Source organism: Seriola dumerili, unplaced genomic scaffold (genome assembly GCF_002260705.1).
Source record: "Seriola dumerili isolate Sdu_G_001 unplaced genomic scaffold, Sdu_1.0 BDQW01000741.1, whole genome shotgun sequence".
NCBI classification, from domain to species: domain Eukaryota; kingdom Metazoa; phylum Chordata; class Actinopteri; order Carangiformes; family Carangidae; genus Seriola; species Seriola dumerili.
Window position 1 is genome coordinate 252,560 of NW_019174996.1, and position 15,000 is coordinate 267,559.

Here is a 15,000-nt window from a genome sequence, read left to right on the forward strand (position 1 = left end):
ACATTAGGACTCAGACTTCAGGACTCGGACGTTAGGACTCAGACTTCAGGACTCAGACTTCAGGACTCAGACGTTAGGACTCAGACTTCAAGAATCAGCTTCAGGACTCAGACTTCAGGAATTCAGACCTCCTCCTTAATAAAATCCAGTTTCTGTTTCTGTTCTTTTCAGCCAACATGAATCATCCGTCACTGATTCTCATCTCTCCTCCTCTTCATCCCTCTATCCACCCCCTCCCTCCCCCTCCCCCTCTCATATTAAATGTGGTGATCTCCTGGAAATGAAAAATTAAACCTCTCCTCCTCCTCCTCGTCTTCCCCTTCATCCTAAAGTCACCTTCAAACATCCAGCTCTCCTCTCTCTATGTCTGTAATGTATTCTTCTTCCTCCTCCTCCTCTTCCTCCTCAGCAGTGTTTGTTTGTTTTCACTGTCTTTGTCTGTTATCAGCTCCCAACAGCCTGCAACAAGCTCCACCCGGCTAATAAACCCCGCTGTCAAATTTACCCCGACCATCCAGAATCTAAAGCTGCTAACCCTCACTGTTCTGTGTGACAGGAAGTTTGTTACAGTAACTCAATCAATGAGCCTTTTATCTGCTCTATTAGAGATTTACTCATTTAAAATAGAACGTGGGTCTACAGAATCCCTCAAACACCAGAAACTACTTCTATATTTAACTAGATGCTTTAGGAGGAAATGTATGAATATATAAAGGACCAAGAATAAAACCCTGAGGAATTCCACAAATATTCAGCCACACGCTCACAGTGAGGAGACCAGAGGCCCCCGGGCCCCCACCATGTTATACAGGCCCCCCAGACAGAAGAACCAATCAGCCTCAGATTACAACAGATAATTATGATTTAAACAAGGAAGCATCAACAGAACATGAACCTCAGTGATGACACATGATCTGAGCAGCATCCTCCACATACAGGTACATACAGGTAAATACAAATACATACAGGTTCATACAAGTACATAGGCTACAGGTACATACAGATACATACAGGTCATTTTTATCAGAGGTTGATTACTGAGTGTGCCAGTCATTGTGTTCATGTGTGTACATGTGTGTTGATAAGTGTAACACAATTTAGACTTTAATGATTTTTACAGTCGAGCATTTCAATGATTCCAGCTGAAACTCAGAGAGAGAGAGAGACATATAAAAACCTGACAGCAGTTCTCTAAATCACACATTAATGAGGAGGAGAGAGAGAGGCGAGAGACACTGCCACACACTAAGAGAGAGGGCTTATTAAATCAATGGCAAAAATTTAAAAGGTTGAAATTTCCTGCTTTTCACTGAGAACAAAAGACCAGCAGCTGTGTGTGTGTGTGTGTGTGTGTGTGTGTGTGTGTGTGTGTGTGTGTGTGTGTGTGTGTGTGTGTGTGTGTGTGTGTGTGTGTGTCTGTGTGTGTGTCTGTGTGTGTGTGTGTGTGTGTGTGTGTGTGTGTCAGCAGGGTGAATGGAGGAGTCATGTTGGAAATCTGTTTCAATCAGTCAGGGTCGTGTTCACCGAAAAGGTCAGGAGTGGGGGTAGGGGGGCAGTGAGAGGATCACACAGAGAAAGAGAGAGAGCTGAAATGATTTTTATCATCGTCACAGATTCAATGATTAATTAGTTTTTATTGAGTTTGAGTTATTGAGTCCACATCAGACCACATCACAGGTCTAGACCATCTGAGCCATGGTCAAGACCTCCATGAAACCAAGAAAAACTGTATGAGACAAGTGTGGGAACTTTCCAGGTTCCGCTCTAGACCACGATCAAGAGGTGTTGAAGAAGACTAGAGTCCAAGTCCAAAGAGACACTGAGCTCACAGTCCAGACCAAATCCCAGATGAGTCTGAGTCAAAACACCCACAACACCAAGACAAGATAACACAAGCCCTGTGGACCTGTTGTGGACCTGAGGTGGACCCACTTGTGATGAAAAGTGAATGTCTTTGTTTGACTGTGTCGGTGAACAGGAAGTGACCTGAGTTTGACTTCCAGCCATTGTTTCTATCGTTTCTGTCATTTCCGTGGGTGTGACTGAGTCCCGCTGATAAAGGCTGGAGCTTGAGAGAGAGAGAGAGAGAGAGTGAGAGAGAGAGAGTGAGCGTTGACGATGGCAACCGGAGCAGAGAGTTAGCTTGTTAGCTCGCAGTTAGCGGTGTAGCTGTGGACGTACAGGGTAATGTATGTGAACTTTAGGCTGTTTGTCAGTAAAGACCAAAGTTCCCGCCTCTCCCCTGAGCTCCGACTACAGTCCAGACTCTGAGCCAGGAAGATGAACAACACTGAGGCAGCTAGATTCTACATCATCACTGTCATATTCAAAGAAGCTTTATTGACATGACCGTGGTCAGACACAGCATTATCATTCAGTCATTGTCAGTTAATGGTAAATATGTTGATGTTTGTTCAGCCTATCTAAAGTCACCACTGCTTTTCAAGTATCATTATCTATTATTGTTCATACCATTGTATTGTATTATGTGTGATCTGTACACACTGTTATCTGTGGTCACAGGCTTCATTCATTTCGACAAAACTCCTTCAACTTTGTCTCAAACATTCACTTGGACTCCAGGATGAACTGATTAGAATTTGATGGTCAAAGGTCACTGTGACCTCACAAAAGACTTTTTAGTCATAATTTGAGAATTAATAAGTTAATTAATTAATTAGATTTAACCTGGATCAGTTCAGGTGTAGTCAGACTGTCCCTTAACATTCATGAGATCAACTGTGACCAGCTGTGATCACTTCCTGTCTGCAGTGTATCATGATGTTTTCCTGTCATACTGAAGGAAACTTAAAAACTGGAGGATTCTCAGTGAAGTTCTACAGACTCTGTTTCTCTGGAGCTTTATTCTGGAGGGACATCAGAGATGATGACATCATCAGGAAGTGATGTCACACTCAACCAGATATACATGTGGTTAAGGTCTGACTCAGGACTCTGAGGAGAAGGACCAAGTGTTTGAATCCAACATCTCTGCTGCTCAGACGTGCTTCTAGTTTCAGTCTTTGGACTCATTATAGAAAATAGAAGCAGGTTAATCAATAATCAAAGTGATCATATGTTGCAGTCGTATGTGAAATGGTTAAATTAGCTCCAGTGACACGCTGCTGACACATTATCATCATCATCATCATGTTCAAACCAAACAGGAAGTGTACCTGAAGACCTTATGTAGTTCTTCAAGGTTGTAGTTTGTAGTTCTTTTAACATTTGGTGGAAAAATGCCGGACGACATCATCATCTGCAGCTGGTGCTCTGTCTCTGTGTCTGATTTAAATGTCAGCCCAAAAATTATGGGATGGAAACCATGACGACCACACACACGACACCCACACACACACACCCACACACACACACACACACACACACACACACACACACACACACACACACAGGTACATTCAGGAGGAATGGTAGGATTTTATGTGATAGCATTCACTCTCCCCTCAGGGATTATGGGTAATAGGATCCACCTCAATCCCTCTCCTCCCCCTCCTCCCCTTTACTCCCGACCCCCATTGTTGCTGTGGCAATGTTACATTTTGTGTGTGTGTGTGAGAGTTCCCTGTAGATCGACCATTTAGCCTCGACGTCTCTCTTTCATTGCATCATCGAGGTAGAGAAAACTCACAAGTGCCTCTTTTGTGTTCAACTAAAAGCCTGCAGATTGTGTGTGTGTGTGTGCGTGTGTGTGCTTGTGTGTGTGAGAGAGAGCCTCAGTAACAGGAAGAGAGAAGTTTTCAGCCACAATCGACCACACACACACACACACACACACACACACACACACACACACACACAACAAATGAAAGACGACAAAGAACAGGAAAGCCATTGTTCATTGGCTGCAGAAAAACACCTGAAAACACACACACACACACACACACACACACATACACACACAGTGAGGTTTTGTCAGGAGAAATTGCTCTTTCCTGCTCTCATCTATCATTCTCTCTCCGAGTGGATCGCTGTCTGTCATCTTGAAATACAGCACTTAGATTGGCCACTACAAAGAGAATGCGGGTGTGTGTGTGTGTGTGTGTGTGTGTGTGTGTGTGTGTGTGTGTGTGTGTGTGTGTGTGTGTGTGTGTGTGTGTGTGTGTGTGTGTGTGTGTGGGCGTGCTCAGTGCGAGGCTTCCTTTAATCTCCTCCTATCACCCTCCTCTCTCTCTTTGTGTCTCTGTTCAGTTGGAGCTCGTTTTTTTTCAGCTTCTGGTAAAATTCACTGCAGGAAGCTGGGGGGGGGGGGGGGGGGGGGTCAGGATCAGTTAACACGTCCTCCTGAGTCCACAGAGACACAAAGAGACAGAGAGACATGATGATGATGATGATGATGGTGATGGTGGTGATGGTGATGGTGGTGATGGTGATGATGGTGATGATGATGATGATGGTGATGATGGTGATGGTGGTGGTGATGTGTTTGTGTCCCAGATCCAATGCACGGCCCGCGGCGTCTTGAGGTCGTCGACATTCAGTCCAAACAGGTGACGGTCCAATGGGAGCCGTTCGGATACAACGTGACACGCTGCCACAGCTACAACCTGACGGTGCAGTACCGCTACAGACCTGCAGGGGCCCCCAGCAGGTAAACTCAGCAGGGGACTATAGGGGTGTTTGTGTGGGTGGGGCACTGGTAAACACAGGGAGGGCCGTCAGATACAGAGAGGGAGGGGCTCAGAAGAACACAGAAAGTGCCAACAGGTGAGGAAAAGGGAGGAGTCAATAAGTACACTCAAAGAGGTATGCTCAGTCAGGGGCCAATTGAATGGAGGGGCCCCACGAATGTAGAGAGGGAGGGGCCACCAGGTAGACAGAGGGAGGGGCCACTAGGTAGACAGAGGGAGGGGCTACAGTGAACATGAGACAGGACCACTCAGGGGTAAAGAGTGGGGACTACCAGGTAAACTGCACCAGGTGAATAAACCCCTCCCCCTGTCCTGCAGAGAGCTGGTGAAGGAGGAGGTGAGGGAGGAGGAGGTGTACGACACTCTGAGCTCCTTGCCGCAGCATGCCTTACGTAACCTTCCACCGTTCACCAACGTCAGCCTGAGGCTCGTCCTCAGTAACCCGGAGGGACGCAAGGAGAGCGAGGAGCTGCTGGTGCTGACCGACGAGGACGGTAAGACTCACAGAATAGTCATAGTAGACTCAGTAGACTCAGTAGACTCAGCTTCTATTGGTCTCTCCTGGTCCAGTTCCTGGAGCGGTCCCAGTGGACTCGATCCTCGGCAGCAGCTACGAGCAGCAGATCAGTCTGAGCTGGAGGGAACCTCTGCAGACCTACGGCCTCATCCGACAGTATGAGGTAAACACGTCCGCTCTTGGTCGACTACAACTCCCAGAATCCTTTGATGTAAGAATCGTCCAATCAGACAACTCCTGACTCTGAGATCTTTGTAGATGGGTAGTGTAGTCCTAAAAGACACTACACAATGACTAGAACAGAACTTCATAAAATTCAAACCTGACTTCAGTTTGGACCTGAACACTTGGACCTCTGTCTGTAGTTGGGGATAACATTAAAGACTCCATTACCCACAATCCCTTGTGAGGCAGCCAGACATTACTGTCATTCTCCTCCACAGATCTCCTACAAAGCCCTGAGCTCCTTCGACACAGAGTTCGATCTGTCCAATCAGAGTGGCAAGGTGTTCAAACCGGCTAATGAGACGAGCCACATGTTCACCGGCCTCTATCCAGGCTCCACCTACTCCTTCACAATAAGAGCCTCCACTGTGAAAGGCTTCGGACCTCCAGTGATCACCCAGTTCACCACCAAGATCTCAGGTAGGATCCTTCAAAATAAGAGATAACAACAGACACACAACAGAGACACAACAACAGAGACATAACAGAGAGACAGCAACAGACACACAACAACAGAGACATAACAACAGACACACAACAGAGACACAACAACAACAGAGACACAACAACAAAGATGCAACAACAGTGAGACAACAACAGAGAGACAACAACAGAGACGTGTTAAAACAGAGACAGATTCAGGGACGTTGACAGTGTCCTCCTCCTCAGCTCCTCTGATGCCAGCCTACGACCAGGAGTCTCCTCTGAACCAGACCGACTCTACCGTCACTGTTCTACTGAGACCAGCTCAGAGCCGAGGAGCTCCAGTCAGGTGACACACACACACACACACACACACACACACACACACACACTGAAATATTCATCAGCATCAATCTTCTGCTTCATCAAGTTTTCATGACTGAAACGTTAAACATTAAAACACAACATGAAGAAGAAACTGGGCCTGAAACAATCACATGATCACAGTCGTTCAGTATCTCACCTGCTTCTTTGTTTGTAGTCACACACACACACACATTCTATTAAAGCTCCAACGTCGGGGGCCCAGAGGAAGGCGGTATCCGCGGTAACAGTTGTCACGTTAACAGCTGCCTGCTCTCTGTCGTCGGGCTGTAATGAGGGATTTAGTTAATTAACGATCAGCGGGCGGGGCTAATCAGAGCCTGCTGCTAACACAAGGATTAACAGGGGATTAACAGCTAATGTGTCAATCACACACACACACACACACACACACACACACACACACACACACAAACACAAACAAACAGAGTGGTTTCCCTTCATTCAGAGCTGCTGATGTTTGTCTCCTGACAGTCAGACATGACTCCACCTCTGTCCTGCTGATCCGACACACATTGAACACAGCACATCTGCTTCTGTAAACTACATTCATTAGGAGACAGTACCAGAATAACATGGTCTTCAACAGAGTGTGATGCATTGTGGACAGTTTGTAGCATTAATGCTGTGAAGCTAGCTAGTATTTCCGGTGTGTTTATAGTGAGGCTCGGAGCCTCTCTTCTGATTGGCTGACTGTTTTCTGAGTGATCCAATAAAAATATAGCAGATTTGTGGGTAAAACACTCAGAGAAACCAAATCCTGCAAGGTTTGACAGGTGGGCGGGGCTTGGTGACTGCTTTGTTGTGACATCACAAAGTTCCAGAAGTCCTGACAGCTGGTCAGGCTCAGTTTCTGAATACAGGCTGTGTGCATTTCTCTGTGGACGGAGGCTTTGATACTTTCACAGTATTAATGTAGAACCTAGACCTGATCTATAATCAATCAATAATCATTATAACCAATCATACCTTTATACTATATGAAGCTTTAAGTTTGGTGCACTCACTCAGACATGTTTCCTGTTAGTACACCGTAAGGCCGACTGCATCTCTGTGAGCAGCCTCCTCCTCTCCACGGTCGTGATGGAAGCGCACTCAAAGGAAGGTTCTTACAGCTTGTGTTGTTTCTGTTCCTCAGTTAAAGAATCAATAAAACATAAAACACACGTCAACTCAGAAAACGACAAGAAAGAAGAAGCAGGAAACGGATCATTCAACCGAATCCAGATTTATGTTCTTCTTTATATGCAAGAACAAGAGTGTGGATGTAAGGAGTGTGTGTGTGTGTGTGTGTGTGTGTGTGTGTGTGTGTGTGTGTGTGTGTGTGTGTGTGTGTGTGTGTGTGTGTGTGTGTGTGTCTGTGTCTGTGTCTGTGTGTGATGAACAGTGTGTTAATTGACATGATAGCTGAAGTGAAATCCATCAGATTGAACAGATGCTCCTCTGAGATACGATTTCATGTTTGTGTGTTTATATTTAACTTTGCTTTTGTCTGCTCTGACACCAGAGTGTGTGTCGGCCTTCAGGCGTGCACACACACACACACACACACACACACACACACACACACACACACACTATACAACACACACATACTGGTGTATAAGAGCCTCAGATCGCAGGACAAAAGGTGTTGCTGCAGGCAACCTGCAGCTGTAATCAGATTACTGTCACACACACAACAAGTGCTGCGAGATGAGCGTGAAGAAATGTGATTGGAGATGGTTTGTCAAAGACAGAGAGAGGGAGAAAAGAGATAAAGAGAGAGAGACAGATGTGAGGGGGAGAAGAGGGGACGACAAGAAAGAGGAGGAGAAAAGAAAGAGAAAGAAGGAGGAAGACAGAGAGATGATTGAATCTGTCTTTCTGTTCATTTTTGTGGGAATTAAACAGATACTGCAGGGTGTGTCTGTCTGTGTCTGTGTGTCTGTGTGTGTGTGTGTGTGTGTGTTTTATGTCTCTTCCTGTCCTCCTTTAGTTTCCTGTCCAGCAGGAAATGTGACAATGCAGCAGTTTCACTATCCACGCCCTCATATGTGTGTGTGTGTGTGTGTGTGTGTGTGTGTGTGTGTGTGTGTGTGTGTGTGTGTGTGTGGTGATATATTACTTCTTTCCTGAGCCTGGTTCCTGTGAAAAACAAAACTATTGTTTCCAATGTCCCTGAGGACACAACCACCATTGAAAAGTCACAGTGTTGCGTTCAGGTGCAGGTGTTTCTGTATGAACTCTGACGCTTGGCGGTGGAAAACCGAAAGTGACCCTCTGCTGCTCTTTGTTGTCCTGAAACAACAGATCACAGTAACAGTAGGAACGTTGTTGACCATGTAAAGGTTTTCATGGAGTTGAGTTTCTGCAGAGTCTGTAGAGTTCTTATCGAGCACCAACACTTTCCACAGTCAGTGTAGTTTCCATAGAACTGGTCGAGTTGATGGACTGACTGTAGAGTAGAACCATTAGTAGAGTGTGTTTGGTCTTAGTAGATCCAGTATCTGGAGAATCTTTAGAGAGTCGATGGAGTTTCTGTGAAGATGGTCGAGCTTCTGTAGAGTGGGTGAATTCTTATAGTAACAAGTGTTTTGTAGAGTTTCAGTCCTTAGGTTCTGGAGAGGAGTGGATAATGTTCTCGTAGTGTCAGTGGAATTTGTAGAGCAACAAGTGAGATTTTGAAGAATTTTTTATGTTTTTCTACAGCCTAAAAGTTCCTGTAGAGTCCAAAGAATTTCTTTAAAGTTGGAGGAGATTTTTAAGAGTTTGTGTGTGTCATTAGAGTTTCTGGAGAGTTGATTAGAGTTTTTGTCTTTAAGCTTAAAAAAATCCCAGTGTTGGTCGAGTTTCAATAGAGTTTCAGCAGAGTTTCAGTACAGTTTTAGTAGAGTTTCAGTAGAGTTTCAGTAGAGTTTCAATAGAGTTTCAGCAGAGTTTCAATAGAGTTTCAGCAGAGTTTCAGCAGAGTTTCAGTAGAGTTTCAGTAGAGTTTCAGCAGAGTTTCAATAGAGTGTCAATAGTTTCAGTAGAGTTTCAGTAGAGTTTCAGCAGAGTTTCAGCAGAGTTTCAGTAGAGTTTCAATAGAGTTTCAGCAGAGTTTCAGCAGAAACTCAGTTTCAGCAGAGTTTTTACTCAACAAACTTTAATGAGCTCCATAACGGAGGTTGTCAAGAAGCTTTAAATCACCGTGGTAACGAGCACCATTTGTGATACAACTCCTGTCCTCTGTCAAACTGTTAGATCGCTGGTGTTTCTCCATCCTTTAAGGTGGAATCCGTTTTTGGACTTGTGAACAGGAAGAAGTAAAGATGTTTTTTTAATTCAGAGCTCTAACTCTTTGTTTCCGTTTGTTTGGTGTCTTTATGTATTTCACCCACACACAGGATTTAATGCCAGCACAGACTGGGTGAAAGGAATGATCAGACTGTTATAAAGTTACAGCCTCGACATACAGAGACAGGGAGTTAATAAAATGAAGGAGAGGGTGATGGAGTGGAGAAGAGGCAGAGCTGACCTTTCTGTGGGGCTGAATAATGACACAGCAGATGGGTGAAGAACAGGAGGTGGTTGATGTGTCAGGGTTGTATGTGAATGGAAATCAAGTCAATATTCTCCAACACAGACACACCTCTAAACTCAAAGCGCAAACTGTTCTGCGTTCTTTCTTCTGGATCCCTAATGTCCCATAATGCACCTGGATAGCTAACTGACTAATAACTAACTAACCAACTGCCCAACATAACATTTAGTTAACAAACTTATTGATGGAATGACTATATACTAATTGGCTCGCTAACCAGCTGACAGCTTAACTAACTAACTACCTAACTAACTAACTAACTAACTAACCAACTGCTTTATACATACTAGTTAGCTAAGACTGACTAAAACCGTTTTGGCTGATTGATGTGATGTCATTATTACAGATGATGTGATGTCATTATTACAGAGGATGTGAAGTCAAGATGTGATGTCATTACTCATGATGTGATGTCATTACTCATGATGTGATGTCATTGTTACTCATGATGTGATGTCATTATTACTCATGATGTGATGTCTTGAGGTTATGTCATTATCCCTGATAGAAATGGTGCACACACATAATAAACTGTGATTGGTTGATCTGTTGGTGACATCAGACACAGCTGAAGGTGACGCTGTCTGTTCTCTGTGTGCAGTAAGTACCAGGTGGTGGTGGAGGAGGAGCGCCCCCGCAGGCAGAGGAGAGGAACTGCAGAGATCCTGCGCTGTTATCCGGTGCCCATTCACTTCCAGAACGCCACGCTGCTCAACTCTCAGTATTACTTCAGCGCAGAGCTGCCGATGAGCGAGCTGAGAGCGCCCATGCCCTTCTGTGTTGGTCAGTCACACAGCCTGCTAACTAGTATGGTAGTTAGTTCTTGGTTGACTTGCTTGTATGTTCAACAATTAGTTGGTTAGTTGGTCAATTATTATAGGGAGTTAGTAAAATAAGCAGGTGAGTAAATGAATAAATCAGTTTGTTTATTAATCTACCAGTTAGTTAGTTAGTTAGTTAGTGAAACGATATTGTGATTTCTAGAAGTGAAGTCCTGTGTGGTCAGTTAGTTGCCTTGTATACCTGTTAACCTGTTCTCCTGTTAACCTGCTCACCTGTTAACCTGTGTGTGTGTATAGGTGATAACAGGACCTACAGCGGTTACTGGAACACTCCTCTGCTGCCTCATAAGAGTTATGGGATCTACTATCAGGCTGTCAGCACGGCTAATGGGGTGAGTTCGCCTGTGCAAAGGTAACACATACTGTCATGTCATGATGTGACTGCAGTGTGGATCCCTCACCTGTCAGAGGTCGTTACCATAGTAAACATGACATGATTGATGTTTTATTTCTCCTCCATGTTGGCGACAGTCAGAGCAGCGGCCATTTTGTTTTCAGGTTGTGTGTCTCACTCTCATGGAAACAATGTCTCAGTAACACCTTCACAGAATGTCTTCACATGGCACAAACATTCAGCAGGACTCAACGATGAACTGATTAGAATTTGATGGCTAAAGGTCAAAGGTCAAGGTCAGTGTGACCTCAGAAACACCTTTTAGTCATAACTGAAGACTTCACAGCAAGTTTCACACACATTCATATTTTATATTTTCAATGACTGGATAAATAGGACGTCAGCTGGAGCTAGTCTGACTGACGGAGATCCTAGTTATTCTTTGATGTCTTACTTTATTTCAGCTACATATCAGTGTTTTTATCTTAGAGCACTATGGTTAAGTTTAGGCAGCTAGTTAGTTAAGGTTAGTGTAAGTGGATGTCACAGTAACAACCACAGAGTGAGCACAGAGTAAACCACGCTGGTTTCTTTTAATGAGCTTGAAGTGGAGCTTCAGGGCATCAGCTGTGAGCTGCAGAAACGAGTCTTTGTTCTCTTGTGGATTCACAGACGTTTATTCACCATGGACATCACAGTAAGTCTTCAATCTAACTTAATATGTGTTTAGAGATTATGAGTCAACTGAGTTTTGACTGGTTGGTTTAAAATACCTGAGTATGGTCCATGAGCTGAAACCTGTGGTGTAGAGAACCAGTGTTGATCAGAGAGGAGACATCCAATCACAGTGTTCAACAGAGCTGGACCTCGTCTCTGTCGCAGCTCAGAGTGACACTCGTCTGTTTAACAAAGGCTCCACATTATTCTCCTCTGCTCCAAACTTCCTTCAATTTCCTCCACTTTTTTCTCCCTGTCATAAAAAATCAGAGGAGCGAAACCAAGACAGAGAGGTCACACACTGATATCAACACACACACACACGCACACACACGCACACAGTTTAATAGGAGTGGAGATAGTTCCAGCAGCCTGACCAGCGACACTAATAGGCTGCTGTGGGAGCTGTGTGTGTGTGTGTGTGTGTGTGTGTGTGTGTGTGTGTGTGTGTGTGTGTGTGTGTGTGTGTGTGTGTGTGTGTTTGTATGCGTGTGTGTGTGTGTGTGTGTGTGTGTGTGTGTGTGTTTGTATGCGTGTGTGTGTGTGTGTTTTGTCATGTATGTGTGTAAAAGAAGATAATTGTTCCCTTTTACACACACGAAAATTGTATTGTGTTGTGTTTTAATTATTGACGCTGGGAGGTTTAATTGACGTGTGTGTTGAATAATGCAGCAACAGTAGTGCTTTTTACTGTCGCCACACCACAGAGATACACCACTGCTGCTGCTGCGTGTGTGTGTGTGTGCATGTGTGTGAGCATGAATATTCATGAGCTCTTGTGGTTAATTGTCGTCTGTTTGTTAAAACCAGAAAGACACAAGATGTTCTATCTAGCCTTTCACCATAACCTGTGTGTGTGCGTGTGTGCGTGCATTCGTGTGCGCACTTAGGTGTGTGGATGTGTGTGTATCAGTTGTTAAATGCCAGCACAGGCACTGATCCACAGCCATTTGCCTTCTGTCCGCTCTGTTTACGACAAATGTGTGTGTGTGTGTGTGTGTGTGTGTGTGTGTGTGTGTGTGTGTGTGTTCCTGGAGAAAGTGTCCAGACATGACAGTTAATAGTTGTGTTGACAGGAAACTAATTTGCTTCTCTCTTTAACAGGAGACAAAGATCGACTGCGTGCGAGTGGCGACTAAAGGTAAGAAAACGTAGTGTATTTTACTTTAAAAGGTACTGGGTATAAGTTACATTTAAATGTGCAAAAGAGGGTTTTATTCTTTAAGGTGTCCAGTACTCCCAATATAAACAGTGTTCCGTTCTCTTTTATTTTGAAAGGTAATGAGTATTGTTGTTTTTGAAGCGTTCTCCATCATTTCCCTGTCAAAGGTTTGTTTGTTTAAGAAATGAAATTAGAAATAGAGACAAATAGAGTATGTTGTTTTTATGTATCATTTGATTTTGAAAGATGTCTTGTACCCTTTATTTTGAAAGGTGTTGAGTACTGTTATATTTCAAAAGCTGAAGAAAACATTTGTTTTGAAGGTAAATTTAATTTTAAAAGCCATAGAGTGCATTTTATTATTAAATGTGTGAGTATGCGTAGAAGTTCATTTAGTGTTATTTTATTAAGCACCTTTATTTTGAAAGGTCTAGAGTAGATTTTTTTTGACAGGCATTTCATTTTGAAAGGTATTGTGACATTTTATTTTGAAAGGTATTCATGATATTTTATTGTGAAAGGTATTCCATACCATTTTATTGTGAAAAGTGTATGTTAAGTATTAGCGGTTAGTGCCATTAGCCATGTGGACCTGTGTGTCTTTGCTGAGCTCTGAGTGGTGGACTGCATTTAACTGCTAAATTAGCTGTTAGCTAGTCAGACAGCAGCCACTCCATTCTGAGTTATGGGACAGAGATAGCAGTTAGCTGTTGGAGCGCTAGGCTAATGGTTAGCATGCTGGTCCCATCCAGAAGTGTAATGACCCACAGATGGCAGCTAGTGCCTGACACCTGTCCTTCACTCTGTCCTCCAGTAACAGGATGAGGATGGTTTGATGTCCTCTGCAGACACACAGACACACAGCATAAATAAAACACACACTCAGCTCTATGCTACACTAACGCTAGGCTATCATGAGGCTAATGACTGGGGCTCTGCAGTCTTCCAGAGAGCTGTTTAGCACTGCAGCTAAACAAGCTAAAAACACTGCTGTCTCCCCTGATGAACATCCAGAATTGTGAGACACACACACACACACATACACACACCCACATGCACATCCATAAGAGAGACACACACACACACACACACACACACACACACACACACACACACACACACACACACACACACACACACACACGCATACGCCCAGTAATTGTCTGCTCTGGCTTTAATCAGCTTTTACTGGAGTACAATTCTGGTGGCTAACGACACCAGATGCTGATTGGCTGTGTTGGTCCCCTGACACCTGTCAGTCATGCTGCAGCCCCGAGCCAGATCTGCACCCCCCAACCCTCCACCCTTGTCAGTGCTAACAGTGAGTGGAGCTGATGTGCATGTCAAAGACAGCTGAATGTTAACTGGGCAGTTTCACAGAGGACACATCCAGATCCACAGTCCCTCGCAGTCCCAGTCCTGGACCCTGTTCCTCTAACGAGGTCCACCTGATCCGGACTAACATGGAGGTTTACTGCAGCTGGATGAAGTTCACTCCTGCAGTTCACTGATGATCAATCAGCTTGTTAATGATCGATTCTTAATGATGCTAATGAAGCGGCTGCGGAGACTGTCAGGTTCTCTAAAACCCAGTCTGAAACCTCTGGGTCCAGATCCAGCTCACTGTCCATGAGCTGCAGGTTCGGGTTTAAGGACTTGTTGCTATGACAACAGCTCCAGACGGATTCTATGAGGAACAGGGACCTGGACTCACAGCTGAGGTTTCTGTCCTAACTCTTCTGTCTGCATTGATTGATTGATTGATTGACGAGCTTCTCTTTCAGGTCTGTCTCTTGAACTGCTCTCCTGTAAATCCTGACAGTTTAAACTTGTTAGTTCCATGTTAATGGATAATTAAGCATCAATTAAAGATAATGTCAGTTTAATTGGACAACACTTATTTAATATTCGCTCCATATGAACATTAAACACACTGATATAAACAGATAATCATTAAGAAGATAATTAATAGTCCTGTGTGTAGAGTACAGAGGTCAAACCGTCTGACTGACACACCTGGAGGTCACAGGTCAACACAAATCTGAGAGTCCATCAATCAATTAGTTTATCAGCAGACAACTATCTGATCAGCTGATTAGTTCAATTACTCTCAAACGTCGCACATGAAAACCGTCCTAACAAGGGAGCACCTCCGCTCCACGACCCTCCACCCTGCCTACGC

At 44.2% G+C, this 15,000-nt stretch overlaps 1 protein-coding gene across 9 annotated transcripts in view; it reads left to right on the forward strand.

The window, feature by feature from the left end:
- The window catches only part of LOC111236872 (receptor-type tyrosine-protein phosphatase mu-like), a 113,826-nt gene that overhangs the window by 62,807 nt on the left and 36,019 nt on the right, over positions 1–15,000 (forward strand). For all 9 annotated transcript variants that reach the window (XM_022765762.1, XM_022765763.1, XM_022765766.1 and 6 more), the window contains exons 10-17: positions 4,456–4,609; positions 4,968–5,143; positions 5,220–5,329; positions 5,610–5,811; positions 6,061–6,163; positions 10,365–10,546; positions 10,843–10,937; positions 12,761–12,797. In XM_022765762.1, coding sequence (XP_022621483.1) covers positions 4,456–4,609; positions 4,968–5,143; positions 5,220–5,329; positions 5,610–5,811; positions 6,061–6,163; positions 10,365–10,546; positions 10,843–10,937; positions 12,761–12,797 — 1,059 coding nt within the window. The remainder of the gene's footprint in view (positions 1–4,455; positions 4,610–4,967; positions 5,144–5,219; positions 5,330–5,609; positions 5,812–6,060; positions 6,164–10,364; positions 10,547–10,842; positions 10,938–12,760; positions 12,798–15,000) is intronic.